Source organism: Sylvia atricapilla, chromosome 3 (genome assembly GCF_009819655.1).
Source record: "Sylvia atricapilla isolate bSylAtr1 chromosome 3, bSylAtr1.pri, whole genome shotgun sequence".
In the NCBI taxonomy this organism is placed as follows: Eukaryota; Metazoa; Chordata; class Aves; order Passeriformes; family Sylviidae; genus Sylvia; species Sylvia atricapilla.
Genome location: NC_089142.1, coordinates 31,842,079 through 31,862,288, shown reverse-complemented (window position 1 = coordinate 31,862,288; position 20,210 = coordinate 31,842,079). Strand labels below are relative to the sequence as shown.

Genomic DNA, 20,210 nt, shown 5'->3' with positions numbered 1-20,210 from the left:
GCGAAGGTTATCTTTGCTAACAGAAGGGACTCAGAATTTCATTATTTAAAATATGAGTATGAATCTCATCACAGTGCAGGAGGCTACAGATGCCATTACACACAACTTAGCAGCTGAGTCAAGAGCAGAGGTGAGGTTTATATTGTGCACTGAGCTCTGTGTTCAAATATACCTAAAAGATGCAAAAACCAAAACCCACATATTATCTGTGGCCAGGACAGATCTGACTGTACAATAAGGACTTTTCCTTTCTGTACTTAGGTTTGTTTCTACGTGTCTGTCTTCTCTCTCTTATTTATTTATAAGATATTTACGCCATACATGGGCAGTCTGTGAAGCAATAAACCAATAATAGGCTCAGTTTTCATTGCAGTTTCTATATTTGGGTATTTTAGTACATGAAAATCTGGATATAGGAAGTATTAACAGTCTTATGCCAGCAGAAAGAAATTAATTTTATGCCTGCCTCTGCACAGAAGCCAAAAGCTTCAGGAAATAAGATCTCTTCTCATAAGCATCTTTTCAGATCCAGTTAGGAGGGAAGAAAATAAACAATGAAATGCAAGCTTCCAGGCGACAGCACAGCAGTGAGATATGATCGTTCATTTGATAATACATATAATTCACAATATGTGTCTGACTGTCACTCCAAGACTCCAGTACTTATTGATGATCGAGGCAGAACCTGGTGCTTTCATCAAGCCTTGGCCCGTGGGAGTCCAGTTGTGACAGGGGGCTATGTGCAGCCTGGCAGAGAAGAGAGGAAGGGCAGTCTTTTAAAACCTGAGCACCCCTTGTTGTGACACAAATCCTTGGAATCAGGATGCACAGCCTAAAGCAAGCAGCAGTTCCAGTGCCTGGGTGGGGACATGTTTTCTGCATGCCCCTCCAGCAGTGACGTGCAGCACAATGACACGGACCACTGTTAGGAAGCTGGCTTTACTTTCTTCCTGCAGCTGATCATAACTCAAGTCTGAAGCCACAGAGAGAAGCATGGCGAATGCCTACTGCGCCTGCCCAGGAAGACCAGGTGGTGCTTATAGGAACCCAAGTGAGCTGAGGTCACCACAGCTAGACCTATCACACGCTGGGTGAACATTTTGCTGACCGCTCGCAGCAGTGCTGCAGAAATGAGTGAGAAACCAGCAAGCACAATGGAAGAAAACAAATGAGGGAGGAAAAAACCCATCTTCTTGGCAAGACAAAGAGGGAAGCAGTGAACAATGATTACTGATGAATAATGACCCAGAATTAATGGAGAAGGGCAACAGCAAAAGCTGTGCACAGAACACAAATATTTTAGAATGAGGATAAACAGTGACATTAGTAGGGTGGCCAGAACTCATTACCCATTCACATAATACTTGTCTACACTACACTCCATGGCTGCTGGCAGTGGCTAGGGCTAGAACATTGCCCTTGGAGGCTCTATAATTTTATCAGAAGAGACTTTGCACAAGAGACAAGCTGTTCCAAAACTGAATGAAGGACTAGGTTTTCGTCTTGTTATTATTGGTGTTTTAAATTTAAGTTCCTCTCAGATATGTGGCCCTGTTTGGGAAGAATGTTGAGCTACAGAGGCTTGAGGGCAGTTGCCAACTTAAGCACAACTAAATTAAGCCAGAAATGCTGAGCAGAAGTGAAAGCAATAACACACTGTATTAGAAGCCAGGATTATAAAATCTCTGCCTATCAAAGAGATCAGAAGAATGCAGACAGCTCTGTACTATTATTTTTAATGCAGTTAAGTCTAGAGGCTCCAACAAATTACCAGGCACCAAAAGGAGGTGGTGCCTGCTTGAACGCAAGGAGGCACCACAAAATAAAAACATGGAAACAGACCAAACCCTATCCCCACGCCCTTTTGGGGAAACAGAACGGTTCATGGACATTTTTATCTTCCTGTCAGTTCAGTGAATGTAGGCAAACCTTGACTGCTGCTTTTCCCTTAATCCAAGGCAATCTTCCCCCACCTCATTTCTTGAGAGTACGACTAAAGATCTGGGACAGATTTTACAAAATTTCAAGCACCACCACTGGTTTTTGTTGTTTTATTTTTCATCTCAGGAGATCTGTGGGTCTTAGCACATCAGATCAGGGCACCTTGCCCTGTGCAGAAGCAGGGAGGAAGGGGCTGCCCCTGCAGGGCTCTGACTTCCCCACACTGCTGTGCAGCCCTGGCTCTTCTTCAGTTCAATGCTTCTCTTCCTAGAGTTTCCTAGCCCCTCTGGGCCGCAATGGATCCTCTCCAGCCTCCTCTTGTGGTGCTTCCTTGATATGCATCCTCTCAGGTGCACCAGTCCCTCTTGCTCAAGGGTCACCAACAGGGCGCAGTGGTTTCTTACTCTGTCCATGAGCTCGATGTCCCAGGCAGAACACTGCAGTGCCTGACCCTGTGTGGTGCTGAGCACAGTCCAGAAAGGACGGGGCCACCGGGATATTGTTTGTTTTCCCGTCACAGAGGAAAACACAAACAGGAGATGTCAAAGAGGGAGGTGCTGAGAGTTTATAGGGGACTTATGCATGTAGCAGCACGTGAGATGCGCACAAACATGCTTGCAGACTTAAAACGTTTGTCTCCTCTTAACTGAATTTGGCGTGGTGTCTCCGGGAGATTTAATCGGGCTGGAGCATAGACATTTCATCGAGCTTGGAATTATCCTGACCCAGCAAAACGCAAGCTCGCGCTCCCTTTGTGTGCAAAACTTTCCTGCGGCTGCTGAGAACAAACGCTGGCAGGAGCTGCGGGACCTGAACAAACGTGTGCTCCCGGTGCTCCTGTCCCCGCCTGCCGAGCGCTGAGGAGCCTGCGGGGCACATCAGAGCTGCTCAACCGCGGGCGTGCCCCTCCCTCCAAGCACACCAGAAAAATAAAGGAAAAAATACAAAAGGAAGGGGGGAAAAGAGGTAAGAAAGCCTGAGCCCAGAAGACACGGGATTACTAGAAGCGTAAAGCAGGTGATGTGACCGGTGGGCCGCGCATCTCTACTGCAGCGGGGCTGCGCAGCCCCTCTGGGTGAGGGCGGGCGGTCCCCAGGTGCCTGCCCGCTCCAGCTGCGCCCCTGTCCCGCACCGGCTTGATCGCCGCGGCCCTTCCCGCACGCCCAGCTCCGGCAGCGAGCGGCGCTCGTAACGCCGCCCAGGGACGTGGCGGCGGGCAGTACACCCCGGGCCCTCCGGGCTCCCTGGGCAGCCCGGCATCGCCCAGCCCCACGGCGTAGCCAGCACGGTGCCAGATAGGATGGGAACAACGCAGGACCGAGGAGCACCTGCATCCGCCCGTGCCGCGGCATCCCTCGTCGGTCGGGCTGGAAGGGGAGGGGCTGCTGGCCGCCTGGGCGGGGGACGGGCTCGGGCTCCTCCCGACGCCTGCAGGGGCAGGGGCGGGGGGCCGGCGGCGGGGCGCTGCGCGGGGCCGGAGCGGGCCGAACTCCCCCCCCGTCGGGCGGCTCCCGGGTGAGGGAGGGAGGGCCAAAGGAGGCGGCGGCGGCTCCTCCTCCGCGGGCAGGCGGGCGGGCAGCCCGCCCGAGAGCGGCACCGGTTGCTCGGTGCCGGCGGAGCCGCGCCGCCCGCTATATAAGGGGCGGCGGCTGCTCGCCGCTCGCTCACACCGGCCCCTGCCCGCGGCTGCCGGTGCTGGGCGGAGGCCGGGCCTCGACAGCATGGCCCGCGGCGGGGCGCAATGGGAGGTGGTCTCCCCCCCTGCCTCCCGCGGACCCTCCTCTTCCTCCTCCTGCTCCGCCCGCACCCGCGGCGGCGGCTGCAAACTTGCTGCGGCGGGCTGCGTGTGAAGGCACGGCCCGGCGGGGCGGCTCCGCTGCCCCCGCAGCCCCCGCCGTCGCGCCCGCAGCCCGGGGGGCCAGGCCGCCGCCCGCGGGCATGCGGCGCTGCCACCGCGCCCGTCGAGACACGGTGTGGAGCCGCGGGCGGCGGGGCTGCGCTTAGGGGCGGCCGGGGCCGGAGCCCCATGTCCGGGGCTCGCCGCGCTCCGCGGGCAGGCGGCGGGGCGATGAGCTGCCGGGGCGAGCGGGCGCGCCTGGCCCCCGGTTTGCCCTGCTCCCTCGCCCGTGGGGAGTGAGGCTCCGCGGAGCCCGCTCGGAGCTCCCGGAAGGGCGGGCAGGCGGGCGGGAGGTGGTGCCGGCGCGGCGATGCTGCAGCCCTCCCCCGGCGCCGACGGGGTCCTGCCGGGGTAGCGGCCCCGCCGTGCCGCGCCGAGCCCCGCCGTCTGCGGGGGCGGCGGCCGCGGAGGGATGGAGCCGGCCGGCCCCTGCCGGGCGCAGTTGGGCTCCGCCAACGACTCTTACCGAAACTGTAGCGCCGAGGAAGTGATTTACCAAGATGCCACCCCCCTCTCCGCGAAGATCGTGCTCGCCGTCGTCCTGGCGCTGGTCACTCTGGCCACGGTGCTTTCCAACGCCTTTGTCATCGCCACGGTCTACCAGACGAGGAAACTCCACACGCCGGCCAACTATCTGATCGCCTCGTTGGCCGTCACCGACCTCCTCGTCTCCATCCTTGTCATGCCCATCAGCACCATGTACACTGTGACCGGTAAGTGGACGCTGGGTCAGATCGTCTGCGATATCTGGCTGTCCTCGGACATCACCTGTTGTACGGCGTCCATCCTGCACCTCTGTGTCATCGCCCTGGACCGCTACTGGGCGATCACCGACGCCGTCGAGTACTCCACGAAACGGACTCCCAAGCGGGCAGCGGGCATGATCGCACTGGTATGGATCTTCTCCATCTGCATCTCCATGCCCCCTTTGTTTTGGCGGCAGGCAAAGGCCGAGGAAGTATCTAACTGTGTGGTGAACACGGACCACGTCTTGTACACCGTGTACTCCACAGTAGGAGCCTTCTACTTCCCCACTCTGCTGCTGATTGCTCTCTACGGGAGGATCTACGTGGAAGCCAGGTCGCGGATTTTGAAGCAGACGCCAAAGAAAGCAGGTAAAAGACTAACCCGGGCACAGTTAATTACAGACTCCCCGGGGTCGACCTCTTCCGTCACGTCCATAAACTCCAAGGCTCCCGAGGGATCCAGCGAAACGGGCTCCCCCGTGTACATGAACCAGGTGAAGGTGAAGGTCTCGGATGCCCTGCTGGAGAAAAAGAAGCTGACGGCCGCTAGAGAGCGGAAAGCTACAAAGACTTTAGGAATTATTTTAGGAGCCTTCATCGTGTGTTGGCTGCCCTTTTTCATCATCAGCTTGGTGATGCCTATTTGCAAGGACGCTTGCTGGTTCCACATGGCCATCTTTGACTTTTTCACGTGGCTTGGATATCTCAACTCCCTCATCAACCCTGTCATCTATACTATGTCTAACGAAGACTTCAAACAAGCTTTCCACAAACTCATACGTTTCCGATGCACAGGCTGAAATGTTGAATGCGATGTGTTCCCCGGGGCAGCCCCCATGCACGCCCGCGCCCGGCGCCACAGGTAGGTCCGCGCACCCCGCCCTGCCCGGAGAGCCGCGGCGCCCGGGGGGTGGGAAATGGGGCGGGGGGGTTCGACCCCGCAAAGACCCGGTGTTCACACCCTTCGCAAGTGGCGGCGAGCGCCGGGGATGCTGTGCGCTCCTGACATTCCACAATCTCTGTGTGCGCGCGTCGTGTGTCCCCCCAGCCCCCCCACCTCCCCCCGTCCAGATCGCGGGGAGTGACTCACGGCAATCTGCTTTTCATTCCACCTATTAAACCAATCTGCCGCTATTTCGTATGCTAATGCCTGTGTTTCGGCCAATTAGTGCTAAACGGCACCTGCTTTCCCAGCCCGCAGCCGAGCTCCCGGGAGAGCGCCGGGCCGGGCCGGTCCCCGGTGCCGCCTCCCGGCCCCGCCGGCAGCTGCAGGCGCCGCTGGGCGTGCGGCCCCTTTGGAAGGGAGTCGATGCAGACCCGGAACCAGCGGCATGATGTTTTTTTGTTGGTGGTGCGTTTTGTTAGGGGTTTTTTTGCGAGGAAGGGAGGTAGGATACGCCCCAGATGAAGACTGCTGGCAAAGTGCAGCCCTACTTCTATCTGCCCTCCCCACGGCTCCGGCTGCTGCTGCGGGAGCGGAGCCGGCTGCGAGCAGGCGTCCCGAGGGGAAAGCTGCCCCGTAGCCACCGTGGGAGACTCGACGCCTCGGTGTGTCGTCTCTTCACACGCGGTAGGGCTTTGCCTTTCCGCGCCTTCTGACAGCAGTGGCCGCCAGCTCATCAGTAAACTCAGTGCCACGTTCTGCAGAATGCATACGTGCCTTTATTGTGACACTTTAATAATTCTGCCAATCTTTTGCTTTTTGTCTGCAGAATCAAGTTGCTATTGTAAAGACCCACTGCTTGAAACTTCCCCAAGCCCAGTTGCCAGACTCATGATGCTGCAAAAACGTCAATACATTCTGCCACCAAACTGCTCAGCTCTGCGTTTCAGTGTAATGACTCTGGCAGAGATGCTGTTCCAATAGGCACGCAGATCAGTTGCAAAAAAAAAAAAAAAAAAAAAAAAGAAAAGAAAAAAAGAGGGCAGCCTCGAATCAAGGTCTATAACTCATCTGGAATGAAGAAAAAAAAAAAGTCCGAGAGTAAACTCCATTTATTTTGCAGGCTTAACTTCTTAATTTGTTCTCCGGCCGGTTGTAGGGGTGTGCACAAGGGCACAGTTGTCTCTGTCTGTATTGGTAGTATAGTTGTACTTCTGCACACCTGTAATTTCTTTCTTTCGGTGGAAAGAGTTGCTCCCTTCAGCCATGAGGCCAAGAGGAGACAGTCACGTTTAAAATAGGAGCATCACAGTGAATTCTGTAAATGACTCCTTCAGCTGAACATGTATGAGAAGTGACAGTGTGCAAAAGTTTTATATTTGTATTTCAAAACAATAGTAAATGCAAATGCTCTAGAAACAAGAGTTGTAGACCTGTTTAACTGCACTGCATATCTGTAGTCTGTCCTCATAGTTGCCTTTAGAAAGGAAATACTTCTTGCTTTTACTCCATAAGAGCAGAAATCAAGAAGTCAAATGACCTTTTCCATAAACCAGCTGGGAATAGAAGTAGCAGTTTGATGCTGTAACCATGTTTTCCATTTTGTGTCGGTTGCACACCCTTACCGCATGAACCACTGCGAAATTTAGAATTCTCTAAGTACTTAACATTATTTAGTGTATTTTGTAAAGAAGTGAAGCAGTTTGCTCGTTCAGAAGAGCTATTTTACCTGCAAAATAAATACCCATGAATCATGAATTAACTGATATTAGTGAAATTTCTTGCCTCCCTACTTCCCCCTATGTTTGGGGGTTTATTTTGGTTTTTTTTTTTTGGGGGGGGGTTTGGGGTTTTTTTTGTTTGTTTGTTTCTTTGTTTTTTCTTATTTTGCTTTGTTTTTTTATTTTTTTTCCCTCCTGATTGGACCTTGAGACAGGTATTCAGCAGAGTTTCAGGATATGGTCCACCTGCTGTGATAGAACTGCATTGATTGTTCCTCTTATGTGTAAATGAAAATGAGTATAAACAATAAAACGCTTGACTGTGTTCTCAAGAGTGGTAGCAATTGTGTGACTGAAAGGAGTATTTATTGGTTTACCCTCTTTCTCAGTATTGACTTTTTAGGTAACACTGATTTGATGAGTCACTCAAGAAAGCAATTGATGAAGGTTGAAATTACAAATTTCAATCAGAGGTCAGTTTTTTAACAGGCAGCTTTACTTTCATTGTAGCTAGTTCTATTAGGCATAATTCTTACTATTTTTGTGTAATGTCTGAAATAATGTTTCATTTTTTTTCACAATTTTTTCTTACTCCTTTAAAAGCAAACAAAGCTTACTTTAGCATTTGGTGGATACTGTAATTAATGTTCTTTTAAAGCTGTGTGTACATAATCTAAATGGGGGCTGTTAAAAGACTGGAAAAATCTTACGTGATTTATCTACCTGCTCTTTTTCAGAGAGTTATTCAAATAATAAGAACTTACTTAACTAGATAGTGAAGAAAATGCATGACTCTTTGTGCTTCTGCTGGTCATAGGCGGGAGGAAGTCTGTAAGATACAAACTGAAGCAGTGAAAAATAAACATTTTCAGTAATTTGAAGAAATCTGAAAGAATTGCCTTGAAATTGCATACCTCTAAAAAAGTGAACTAATATACTATGGTTCTAGAAAGTACCCTCTTAAATTATTAAAGACATGTGGGATAAGAGGATTTTTCTAAAATGTTATTTTATTTGTTTGAAATGCCTATAATGATTTTACATTTAAGGGGTTTTTGCATATATGGTGTGAGAAAAAGCAAGGTAACATAAAACAGTGCTTAACTAATTCTCATTTGTCATGTTTCAATCTTGTAGAAAAAATTTGGGGTAAACAAAATTCATTCTCACTAGGCTTCTTACATGTGTGGAGAATGGAAAATGAGATATAAAGTGAGTATTCTCAGATTTTCCAGAGAGTTGAGATTTCGGTCAGTTTTACCAAGTTAGGGGTGTTGGAGAGCAGGGAGGTTCAAGAGTTGGACTTCACCTTCCTCACACTGTTGGAGTATACCTTCATCTTCAGCAATGGGCAGCAATTACTCCCAGCTCCCTGTTGTGATGTGAGGATTTTGCTGAGAAGTTAATTCACCAGGAAAACATCCTTTTAAGTTCATGCTGAGGCTCTGAACCTTCTGCACAAACAGCTAGATAGCCATGCACACTCTTGGGGGAGGACAGTCAGTGTGGAAGCTGCCCTGAGTGACTTGAGGACAGAGGAGGGGAGGCTGGCTTGAGCCCACTGAGGTACCTAGTAGTTAAAGGCCTTGTGCTACTGGAGCAGCAGCATCTACCTCAGAAAACCATTCACACGAGGGATAGGTAGAGTGAGGACACGTCTATTTGCAGTGAAAGAGAGGAAATGTAGGGCAAACATTGCTCAGTGCTGGAAAATATAAATATGTAAGGCATGTTCCAAGATTCACGGGGAGTGTTTTAGGGTGGGAAGAGTGTCCCGTGTGAGCTTAGCATCTCTGTGATTGGCAGAGCGTGTCCTGGTTGAACCTGGATTTTAAAACATGCTCAGGGATGTGGTGGTAAAGTTTTGACTCTCTCTGAAGAGGTCTGAGAGTGTTGCTGTCCTGCTTCTCTGCTCCCTTGCTGTGCCTGGTCACTGCACTCCGCCTCTGGGAGGATGGAGCATCTGAAATTTTTAGTAGGAGGGGCTGTCCTTTCTGTCCCCCCTGTGTCTGTATTGCTGTGGAGATGGCTCTGAATTCTGCCTCTGGGTGTTTTGTCATGGGAGCCTCTTCACGACTCCACAGGTAAACTCCAAAGGGGCCTAAGCCCATGCTGTTCCAGTCTTTCATTACAGAAGCAGCATGCCTTTCTTTTATCTATTTCTTGCCTTGGGTTCAGACATTCATATGATGCTTTTGATACAAATCTCTGCTGGGCACTGAGGTTTGAAGTCGGACACACACTTGGAAACCTTGTGTTTCCTATGTTTCATGGTAAGGGATATGTATGTGACGGTGTTGCTGACTCCAAATGCTGTGACACGTGGCAGTCCAACAGTAGTTGCCATTGTGGGAGTATCTCTTTGCAGCCCCATAGCTGCACTATTTTCCTAGTATTCCTCAGTTTTACTTAAGAGGCATTTCTCACTTTTCTAATTAATAAAACACAGATATCAACTAAGAAATCAAGTTGGGAAATCCCTTGCAATTTACCTTCATATGACCATGCAGCCAACAGAGTTCTGCCTTTTCTACATGAATAGGAAGAAGAAAATGCCTTGACTAATGTGTGAAGTCTCCATGTGATAAAAGGGATCTCAACTAAATGTCTGGACTTTTACACTGTATTTCCTCCCAAAGCATTTGAGGAATCTGGCCCAGCCTCCAGCAGGGCCATGTTAAGTAGGGACAACTCTATTTGGAGCAGCTGATTTCCACCTCCCATTGCTCCTGCCTGCAAAAAGCCACTCTGAATTCCACCAGGAGAACACTCCAAGTGCTTTCTGACTTGAAAATGCTGCCCCTGTGTTCTCTTGGTCAGAAAGGACTGGATATTGTCAGAAGTAGGCTCTTCTACATGAAAATCCAAATCAGTCTAAAGCTAGTCTTTCTGGAAGCAAAGTGAAAATTACTAGTGGTTACATTGGAGAACAAGAATTTGTGGTTTATAGCAGCAAATGAGCAGTGTGGCTGAGAGCAATTCTGCAGGCAAACTTTAACATTCCATTCAAACTGAAATGTAGCAGAGATTGGAGAACAGCTTTCTCCACCGAAGAGTGGCTGGAGCAAAGAGCATCTTTGAGGAAGTTGACCAGGGTTTAAGGAAAAAAAACCGAGGTTACTACGCCAACATCTCATGACTCCAGCAGACAGGTGAGCGAGCAGTTTCAGAAAGAAGAGCCATGCTGTGAGACATGTAAGAAATTGCAGGTGTGCATTTATGGAATGAAGTAGATGCCAACTCCATTTAGTGTGTTGGTAACCTTTTTGTCATTAGAGGAACCAAACATATTTGAGATATATCCTTAAACACCCCTCTGTGTCAGTACCACAATGATTAGTGGTTCATATTAAGAGAGCTTTACATTCCAGCAGTTAGTACCTAAAACACAGAAAGAGTTTAGGTGAAGTCTCCTGCAGCAGTGAATCTTGCTGATAATGAACTTGAAACATTTAAACACAGAATAATCATATAGAAAAGCAAGCAGAAAATGAGGCTTTTTATTCAATCATGTGCTAAGCTTGAAAGATCTAATACAACAAGCAACTCAATAGGAGAGATGAGGAGAAGATCCACAGGATATCAAATTTACAATATAGAGATCAGAATCTCATACTGAGTCATTTTCAAGAGCTGGAGAAAGAAAATCTTTGTTGTTCTTTTCAGAGATCAAACTACTTGCAGTCATCCTTATAAAGGAACGAGGTTTTTATTGTCTTTATACAAATAATACTTTGAAGGCTACAAACAGATGGAGTTCATGGCTGTCATGGCTGCAGGGCTTTCACTGAGTAGTCATATGTTCTATTTTTTAGGCTGAGTGGTCATAGAAAAATAGGAGAGACATGAGCAGGGGGTGATTATGTAAAACAACCGCTTTTTGGTATTTTTTTCTTTATGCAGAACCAAGGCAAAATTAAGAACAACAAGATCTGGAAAATGTAGGTATTAGTCATGTTATGTGAAACTTCAGGAACATGTTTAGGGCTGAATAGGGCAAAAATAATAAATATATTTCCAGAATTCAGAAAAGTTAAAATTAAATTAGAATTTTCCTTCCATCCAGATACCTCAGGGGTTCCACTTTCATTAGTTGTATAACACCATTCCTAAATATGTTCAAGTTAACATTTTTTATACCTTCACGTCTGCTTTTACCTTAAGGCATACACTCCCCAAGCTCATCCACACTTTTTCCTGTAGATTTAAAATTTCAGTTCATGCCCATTTCTACCTGTATGTTGTGTTTAGAACGTAAATCTCATTTGGACTCAGCCCTCTAATACCCAGTCTCTGAAAAAGTGAGAAATATTGTTTTCAAAAGGAATATTGGGATAAGTACATTTAAGAGAATTAGTGCAAAAGGAAGCAAGGTTCCTTGTTCCTATCTACACGGAAAGGCTGTTTTCCCCTGAACTCAGTTCCTAGAAGAATCTGAGGTAGATTTGGAACATGCAGATATGATGGAAGCTGTACCATAATCCAGTGCAGATGTAGAGAACAACCAGCTTTTTGAGCAGCAGAAGGAAAGCATCAGTGCTAAGTTCACATCGGGACAGATCTCTGTGACTCACAAGGGACTCTGGGTTTAATTTGGTCCAGAAAGATTCAAAGGAGTGTTATATAGGTGAGAGATGGTGAAGGATTGTGCATTCCCTGGAGGCCCCACAGGCTCTCTCTGCCCTGGGTCTGTGTGGCCCTGGCTCAGGGCAGCTCTGACACAGAAGCTATATGGCCATGGATTGGGCTACTGGGAGAAGAACAGTGTTGGGGGAGCCAAATCCAGTAGCCTCGTAGAGGTGAGGTTGCCGAGCTCCATGCCCCAGGTCCAGTCAGTAGTGAGGCTGAGATATTTCCCCAGCCACATGCAGACATGTATGTATATGAGTGCAAAACACACACAAACACATACTCATTGCAAGCAACACACATCGGCACAGACAGACGCGCTCAGTGCTCACACCAGGACAAACAGCCCCAGTGGCCTCACCTCTCTGGCCAACCAGGCCCCAGATCCATTAGTAATAATTATATATGTATATATATTTATATACATATGTATAGGGTGGATCCCTCCAGCAGCTGGGCTCAAATACCAAATCCTAGTGTCCAGTTTTTTTCACCCTGACACACGAGTCCCCAGTGCTGTAGCCCCACTGCAGCTGCTGTTACAGGTCATCACGTGTCCATACACATGTACGTGTGCACATACACCCAGTAGGGACGTCACAGTAGCACACACACACGCATGCACCTGGCTCCCAGGGCACCTCACCCACTCTCTGCCTCCTCTGACTTAATCTTTGCAAGTGATCACACACTTAGTCATGTCCTCACCAGTTTTTGCGCTGCAGACACGGAACTCCTCCCACCCACTGCAGTTACTGGCTTTTGGACCTCCAGCCACACATATGCACACGAGACACAGGGTATGTCCAGACAATTGGTACCAAACAGCCCTCCTTTACACAGGGCCAGCCCCTTTTAACTTTTTATCACTCATTATGTCATTTGTTCCTAAACTTGTTCCTCTGCAAATGGTCTTAAGCTCTCCCATTCCTCAGCTTTGGTTTTTCCACCAAACGATGAATTCTAAATTTCATGTTATGCCTCTCATAACCATACAGGAATAATCTCCTCCAGTTCTAAAAGTGCTCCTGTTGACTCCTTGTTATGGGTTTTATGCCTGGACATGGGAGCTTGTGTCCCCTAGAACCACCTGCCACTGTGCTTCTGTGCTCTTCTGGGCTTGTGGAGATGGGTCTTTGATGGCCCCTCCATGATGGGTCTGGGAGGAGCTGAGGGAGGATATTATTTGGCCTGCCTCACCCTCCATTGTCCCTGTGCTCCTTTGTGAGCTTGCAGATAAACTTTTCACCATGCAACCTAACATTTTCTTTCTTTCAGGAAAAAAATAGAAGAAAAATAGCTTGCAGACACTGTTCCAGGTGTCAGAATACTAAATGTCTAATTTAATTTGAACTAACTATGATGTCAGAAACTACCTACCAAAACATAGCAAGAGCATAAAGAAAATCTCATGTGAAGTCTTCATGTTGAATGAATGTATAGATTTCATAGGCAAAATGTGATTAGATGGTCACTAAGCAATCTTTACCAGCTCACAAATGAGCATTCCAGAGCTATTCTCTGTTTTGGGACCTTGAAGAATAAATGGTCTTCTTTGTGTCAGGTAAGAAACCAGACTTTTCGTCTCCCAGGTTTAGATCATTTCTATCAGACAGCTAGATCTGAAGTGCCTTTGTACAAGGTTCTGGACTCTGAGCCACACTAATGGAGAAGATGATTGAAGGAGTCATGCTAAGTTAATCAGTTTCTTTCATTTATATATACTTGTGCTTTGGCTAAAATTTTAGAAGGACCCACCATTCGATTTTTATGAGATTGCCAGTAAGGTACTGGTCAAGTACTGATGCCTGGGTAACATATATACTTAAATATACTTCTGAGCAGTATATTTACAGCTAAAACAAGAAACCAATAACTTCCTTACTATCAAAAAAGAGCAGGAGATGATCTCAAGTGTGTGATCTGGGGCCTCACAGGAACCTTTGGGAAAAGCACTGTCCTCCTCTTGGACAACAGTCAAGTCCCACAGATACATATGAGATAGAATATTCAACATTTTCACTAGACAGGCTTGGAAAATCAGTGAACAAAAGCAAGTGATGCTGAGAAGGGCAAAATCATGTTATATGAGGCAAAAATTTCCACTTAAAAATGCACAATGAAATAATGAAGACTTTTTTTTAGACATGCTAGGAACCTTTCTCTGTGAAAACAACTGCAGTTAAAAGAGCAAACAAAAGATTGCATATAGAAAATAAGGCAGAAGACAGCATTGCCTCAGTTTGTAAATTCCGTGTCCTGTATCCTGCATGCTACAAGAAGATCATACCTGCCTCAATATTATATAGTAGAATAGAAAACATTCAGGAAAACAGAGAGTGTCTTCAGGGTGTGTCTGAAGCCTCATTTGGACACAAGGAATCTCATTTTTCAGCTGCCAGAATAGCTGAGATGATACTTGAGGCTTCCTCTTTGTACCGTGTAAGGACAACTCAGCAGTACAGCAAGGGAAAGCACATTCAGAGTACAACCATTATTATAGGAAACAACACATTTCTTGATGCAATTCTGCTTGGTCTGATTCCACTGGGTCTGAAAATCCCAAGGAAGGAAGCATTTCTGATGCTTTTCTTCTCTTGAGTTGTGCTGATGGATACTGATTCCCCAGCCCATTCTGCCCTCCTTCTGCGTTAGGTGGGGAGGGATTAAGACACTAGACTATTCTGACAATTTTCCAGCCATTACTCCTCTGTTATGTGTAAAGTTGCAGCCAAAAAATGGACTCTGGATGGTACAATAATGATTGCATTTAAAGGAAGCATCACCTTAGGTTTTGCAGGGTGGGCATCCAATGATGAGGCTTCTGGAGCTGGGAGACTGCTTTAAAAATCCAGGGCCCAGTTCCTGATACTCTGGGTTATTAAGCAGATCTCTACACATACACAAGAATTAAATATTTTTTAAAAAGTAGTCATTGTGCAATTTCCCAGAACTGGAGACTCCAGGGTATTGTAAGGAAAGAAGGCTCACACATGCTCCTCTGTATTCTTACTCAGCTATACACTATTAGAGGGCATTAGCTCTCATTTATGAAGGAAGGATTTTATCTCTTCTGTTTTTAATTAAATCACAGACCTTCTCACTAGTTCATAAATCCCTGTAACTCATCTTCCACAAAAAGAACTTGGATGTCAACACCCTGTAGGATACTCTTGCCCAGCTAGTCTTTAAAATTGAAGTTATTTATTTCAATTAAAAATTACTAGTACTGGGAGTTTTACATTTTGCTGTAGGAACAGTGAATTGATTTCCCCTTGAATGACAAGTTTCAGTCACACTTCAGTTACAGTTCACAAAATATTCTGAGTGGTTTGTCGGCAGATATAATTGAGTTCCTTTAATCAGGCTTAGGGTAAGATCCTAAAGGGATTCCTCCAGGCTCTTTCCAAGCTGCATTGTTACTAGTTCATTTAATAGAAGGAGGTTCTTCACATTCTTTCAACTTCCTTTATGTATGTGATTTTTGCCTGAGTAATATATGTGGGTTAAACCCTTGAATTGGCTGAAGACAATACTCCTGTTTATAAGAATTCAAACCTTAAAAAGACAGTAGAAAGAATGATGCAGTGGTGTTCCCCTGGCGTTTAATGAAGCAGCTGTTCCTAAGCAGAGGACCAAAACGAGTTTATATAGCTGCAGATTGGTTTGGGGGCGGGGGGGGGGGGGGGGAAGTGGAGATTTTTTTAAGCTTTTAAAGTAATCCTAAGTGTTTTCAGTTGTTTGAAAGGTTGAAGTTTTTGAAGCTACTTTTTTTCAAATCCAAGATTTGGTCCTTCCCTTTTCAAATGTCTTGTGTATTCCTAAAAATTACTTAGGAAACTGAAAATTATGAGAAAGGAATAACACAAAGGAGTATTGATACTTGCAAGGAAAATTATGTCTTTTCTAAAAGATTCCCTGAATGTGGCAGCAGTTCTTTATTTGAGGGACCTGCATTTATCAACATGAATGCTTCCTAACTCCCAAGGAAAACTTTCAGGGCTCAAAGTCTCATTTAGCTCAAAACTTCATATTTTCAGACCCACTATACAGTTGTTCAGTACTGCTGTGCAGTTCATGTTGGCATGTATTTATTTCCTTTAATATCTAAAATTGCTGCAATTTTCCTTTCATGTGCTGCACGAAAGGCTGCTGGAGGCAGTGGAGGATAATACCACTCCCTTTGAGGGATCATGGGCTCCATCAGTGACCCAGCATCACTGTTTGGGAAGGATTTTAGACCCCTGACTGCTAGTAGACAGTGGTATGACTGACGTCTGTAGATCAGTCAGCTCTCTGTCCAGAAAGCTCTGGGTGTTGAGGGGTGAAAGCAGCCATAGCTGCTCTTGGGTTGCACACCATGGAGGGGCTGCCAAGATTCTCTGGGACTAATGGAGTTCAGGAGCTGGTCCACAGTGCCAGGCAGCCCCACACTAGGCTGGGAAGGGCCTGTGAGGTGCTGGCAGGGGCAGGACTGGGACTGAGGGCACTGCCACAGCAGCCCGGGGTCAGCGGGGCTGCCTGAGATGGCTCCTGCTGCTTCTGGGGAAGAGGTACATCCAGCTCCCATTTCTTGAGAGAGAGTCACAAGGATTTGGAAAAGGGCTTGGCAAACAGCCCAGGAATAAGGAAGGTAGAGAAAAATGCTTTTTCCTTCATTTAGTCGGTATCTGGCAGAGGGAGGGTATGGGGCTTGTCTGAAGGACACCTGATGTTTGGTACAAACAAGCCTTGTGTTTGAGTGTCTGGACACTTCAAAATGTTATGATCAAAAGAAACAATAGATAGATAAATACTTTTATGTTGCTTGACCTTGATGAGCAGTCTAACAGCTCACTTTCCCATCCTCACTGCATGAAAGAAGATATTTAATGTATTTCATTTTTTCCTTGAAATGCTCAAATTGAGTGTTAGGCAATCCTCATATCACTGAGACCTCAAACCCCAGGAAAATAATTGTTGTTCTGCTCCCTGTGTGTTGCAACTCCTCACCTTCCCTAGGGGACTCAAGTCTTGGCTAGTCCCAGTGGTTGCCCAAGCTGTATTTTTGCACTGCTCTTCTCTTGCACCAGGGCCACCTCAGCCACCACAGCATCCATCCCCTGGGCACTGCCCCACACCATGGAGGCCTCCAGGCCCAGTAGCAGGTTGCTGCCTGAGAGGGACTGTCAACTAGACATGGAAACAGAAGAAGCACTGGGTTGATTTTGACCTCCTAATTGTCCCTGAGTAACTCTGTGCCTTAGATATATTCTGTTAAGGAAGCCAATTATACCAATCTTCTTCTGGTAAAATAAGCATTATTATCATGCTCTGCTTTAAAGAACATGTTTGTGTCAATCCTAGGAGAGCTGTTTTCCAAAGGAGCATGAATTCATCAGAGTACTCACATGATTTGGCCCTTAGTGTTTCAGAAACAAAAATGATAAGTTGCAGCCTCCCACCCCACCCACAGTTCCAGAAAATGTGATATAAGATGACAGCAGAGATTTTCAATCAGATGATGTTGTTTTCTGGCCTGTTGTAGGCCAGATCTAAAGGTTCAGAACTCACATCCCTTTTCTCAGTACTTCAAAGCAAGTTTCTCTGCTCTGAGCTACCTTTTTCCATGTTTCACAATACAGTGCAAAATGATGCTGAAAGTAGCCGGTGATGTGCCTACAATCCAACTGAGAAACAACAAAATACAGGAGACATCAGAACCCAAACCGGAGCACAAATATCCATCTTTAATGCAGAAAGCGATGGAAAGTTCAGCTTGACTTCAATACCAGCCAGAGCAGTCCCCTAGTCCCCCCCTGGCTTGCAATTCCATATCAATGCCCCTGATCTTCAGGTGTGAGTGCCACTTACTTTCTCAGAACTCCCAGGGTTTGTGCATGCTCTCCTCTACCTTAATGGATGCTACAAAGCTTTCTTAGCTGTGTTTTCTTTGTTACAAGCTCTCAAATCATCCCTATAGTATCCCGGGATACTTTATCCCAGGACACAAAATCATGCCTGATTTTGAGGCATGTCAAAGACAGAGGGATAAAATATGTTGCCATTTAAGAGTTATATTTTAAACTCTAAAGGTAAAATTAATTTCAACACAAGTATTCTCATGCATATGGGTCTACATTAGGCAACAGAATGAAATAAAGTGCATGTGTGCAGGGTGCCAGTAAATAACTCCACACTTACCAGTCCCTTTGATTAGTTTTGACACTCTTTTTTACCCTACATGTTTTAGACACTAGACTCGTAACTATCCGTGCTGTGGGCTGGCATCCACTTGCCTTTTGACAAACTCCAAAAGTGTCAGGTTCCACTTTTTATTGTATTCCAGACACACACCTGGACTCTGCAGTCAGGTCTAGCTCTGAGTTAGGCAAATGCTCGTCATTTCCAGGAGTTGGTTCATTCTCAACTCAGCAAGGAAAGAGTCCTTGACTCCCTTGTGCTTCCTGACAAAGCACTTATCTGTTTCTGCTAGCTTTGGAAATGCTACTCTCCTTTGGGTGTTGAGCTGCTGCAGTTCTTTGCTTGATTTAGACAGTAAGTAGAGTTCACTGAGACTTCTCTGCTTTGCTGAACCACTAGTGAATCATGAATTTTCTGAGAGTACTCCTATTGAACAGAGTAATCTAAAGAAGGAAGCCTTTTCATCCATTGATCCTTGATTTTCTTATGTATATGTATATTAATCATCATACTTTACCCAGCAATACAATTTGCATGGTAAAAGAAAATCCATGCAACCTAAAGTATGGATCTGTGTTACTCAAATTGTAATCTACTTTTATTCATTTAGAGTAAGACTAATAGAGCTAAAATTGGACAGTATCTATAAATATTTCCTCCATTCATTGGCTTACAAATGTGTTTTAAAATGGTTGTTAAACATACAGGCTGAATATGCTCATTTGAGACATACATTGAAAATCTTCATGGAAACTTTGGGAGAAGACGTGGGGAAAGAGTAAAAGTAATTCCTTGTTCCTCAGTATTGTGTGTGGCATCACTCACAAGCGAAGAGGAGAAAAACTTTCTTCCAGAGATGAGAGATTCTGCTTTGAGATGAGTTGGAAAGGGGTTCTCATCCTTTGTCCTGTGCTCGTCATGTGCAAGTGGATGTGAGTGTGGAAAGAAGGTCTGTGGCATATGCAAGAGCCATCATGACAAAATCATCCCAACTAGTGGTGGGTAAGTTTTCAAGTAAACATAAAAGAAAATGGGGCACGACATAGCTGCTGTTAGGGAGAATTCAGTTAGGGAGAACATCTTGTTAAATGTAATCTTAGTGATGCCATTGTAATTTTATCCTTTGTGAATGTATTTCATGACTGAAAACCTATGTTTCTTAGTTATGTTTTAATGAGTAATTATGTCAAGAAATAAACCTAGTTCTAGTTCTTTGACGCAGCAAAGCATTCCTTACCCTGGCTGATTACAAATGTGAAAACTCTGGCATTGGGCATCTTTAAAAATTGCTGTGTTACACAGTACATTATGTTTCTCTTATCTAAAGAGCAGTAGGATAAATCCCTCTAGAGGTTCTTCGACAATTTACACAAGATTTAGGAGAGGGAAAAAATTTTTCTTGGGACCAGTGATGTCTAGTGAAATTCTCTGACCAGCCGTAAAAAGCTGTATGTATGACTGGTGGGCTCCTTAATGGCTTTTAACTGAGACCAGACTTGACAGTGACCTGTAACTTTGAGACAATGGTGCATTTGGCAACTGTGCATCCAATCTCTTTCTCTCTCTCACCTCTGAGAATACTCTAAATCATCATGTTGGTCTCTATATGTCTTCTTTCTCTTCTACACTTTATTTATTTTGACTGCAAAATCTTTTGATATATCCAGCCCTCTTCTGTACATTATCACAGAGATTACCCCAGCTGAGGACAGAATTTCAGGTGGATATTTTCAGGGCCAAAATAGTATAAGATCAAAGGGCTGTGATGTTGATCTGGTGTGCTAGATTTTTAGTGAGAAGTGATGTCACAGTGTTAAGCCAGAATCATACTTAGATTCCCCTGACTTCACAACTTGCATGGCCACGTCTGTTGTCCCCTGAGTGCACACTGTGCATTCTTGGGAAGAGCAGAACCTGGAGCCACAGAAAAAAGTCAAGAGGGCCTCACCTTTTCATTGATAGAAGAACAGTGCTACTAACAATTTGTGCAGATTGTGACAGTTGAAAGAAATAAAAAAAAGAAGATATATTCTATCTTTTGGTAAAGAGGAAGGAATAAATGACAGTTTTAAAATCATTCAGGGTGTCATCTGAAAATAATTACTTGGACAACAACATATTGCAGCCAGACTGCAGACATACACATAAACCAAAAAGGAAATATTTGTTAGTGAATTTTGGTGTTGCTGACTGAAAGCACACAGATTTTT

The 20,210-nt window shown here is 46.0% G+C and overlaps 1 protein-coding gene across 1 annotated transcript; it reads left to right on the top strand.

The window, feature by feature from the left end:
• The first annotated feature begins 3,822 nt into the window (after positions 1-3,822).
• On the top strand, positions 3,823-6,750 carry HTR1B (5-hydroxytryptamine receptor 1B). Its single transcript, XM_066315047.1, has 2 exons — positions 3,823-5,446; positions 6,297-6,750. Exon 1 carries the CDS (start codon positions 4,251-4,253, stop codon positions 5,382-5,384), a length of 1,134 nt encoding a protein of 377 aa, XP_066171144.1. The 5' UTR covers positions 3,823-4,250; the 3' UTR covers positions 5,385-5,446; positions 6,297-6,750.
• Positions 6,751-20,210: the final 13,460 nt, after the last annotated feature.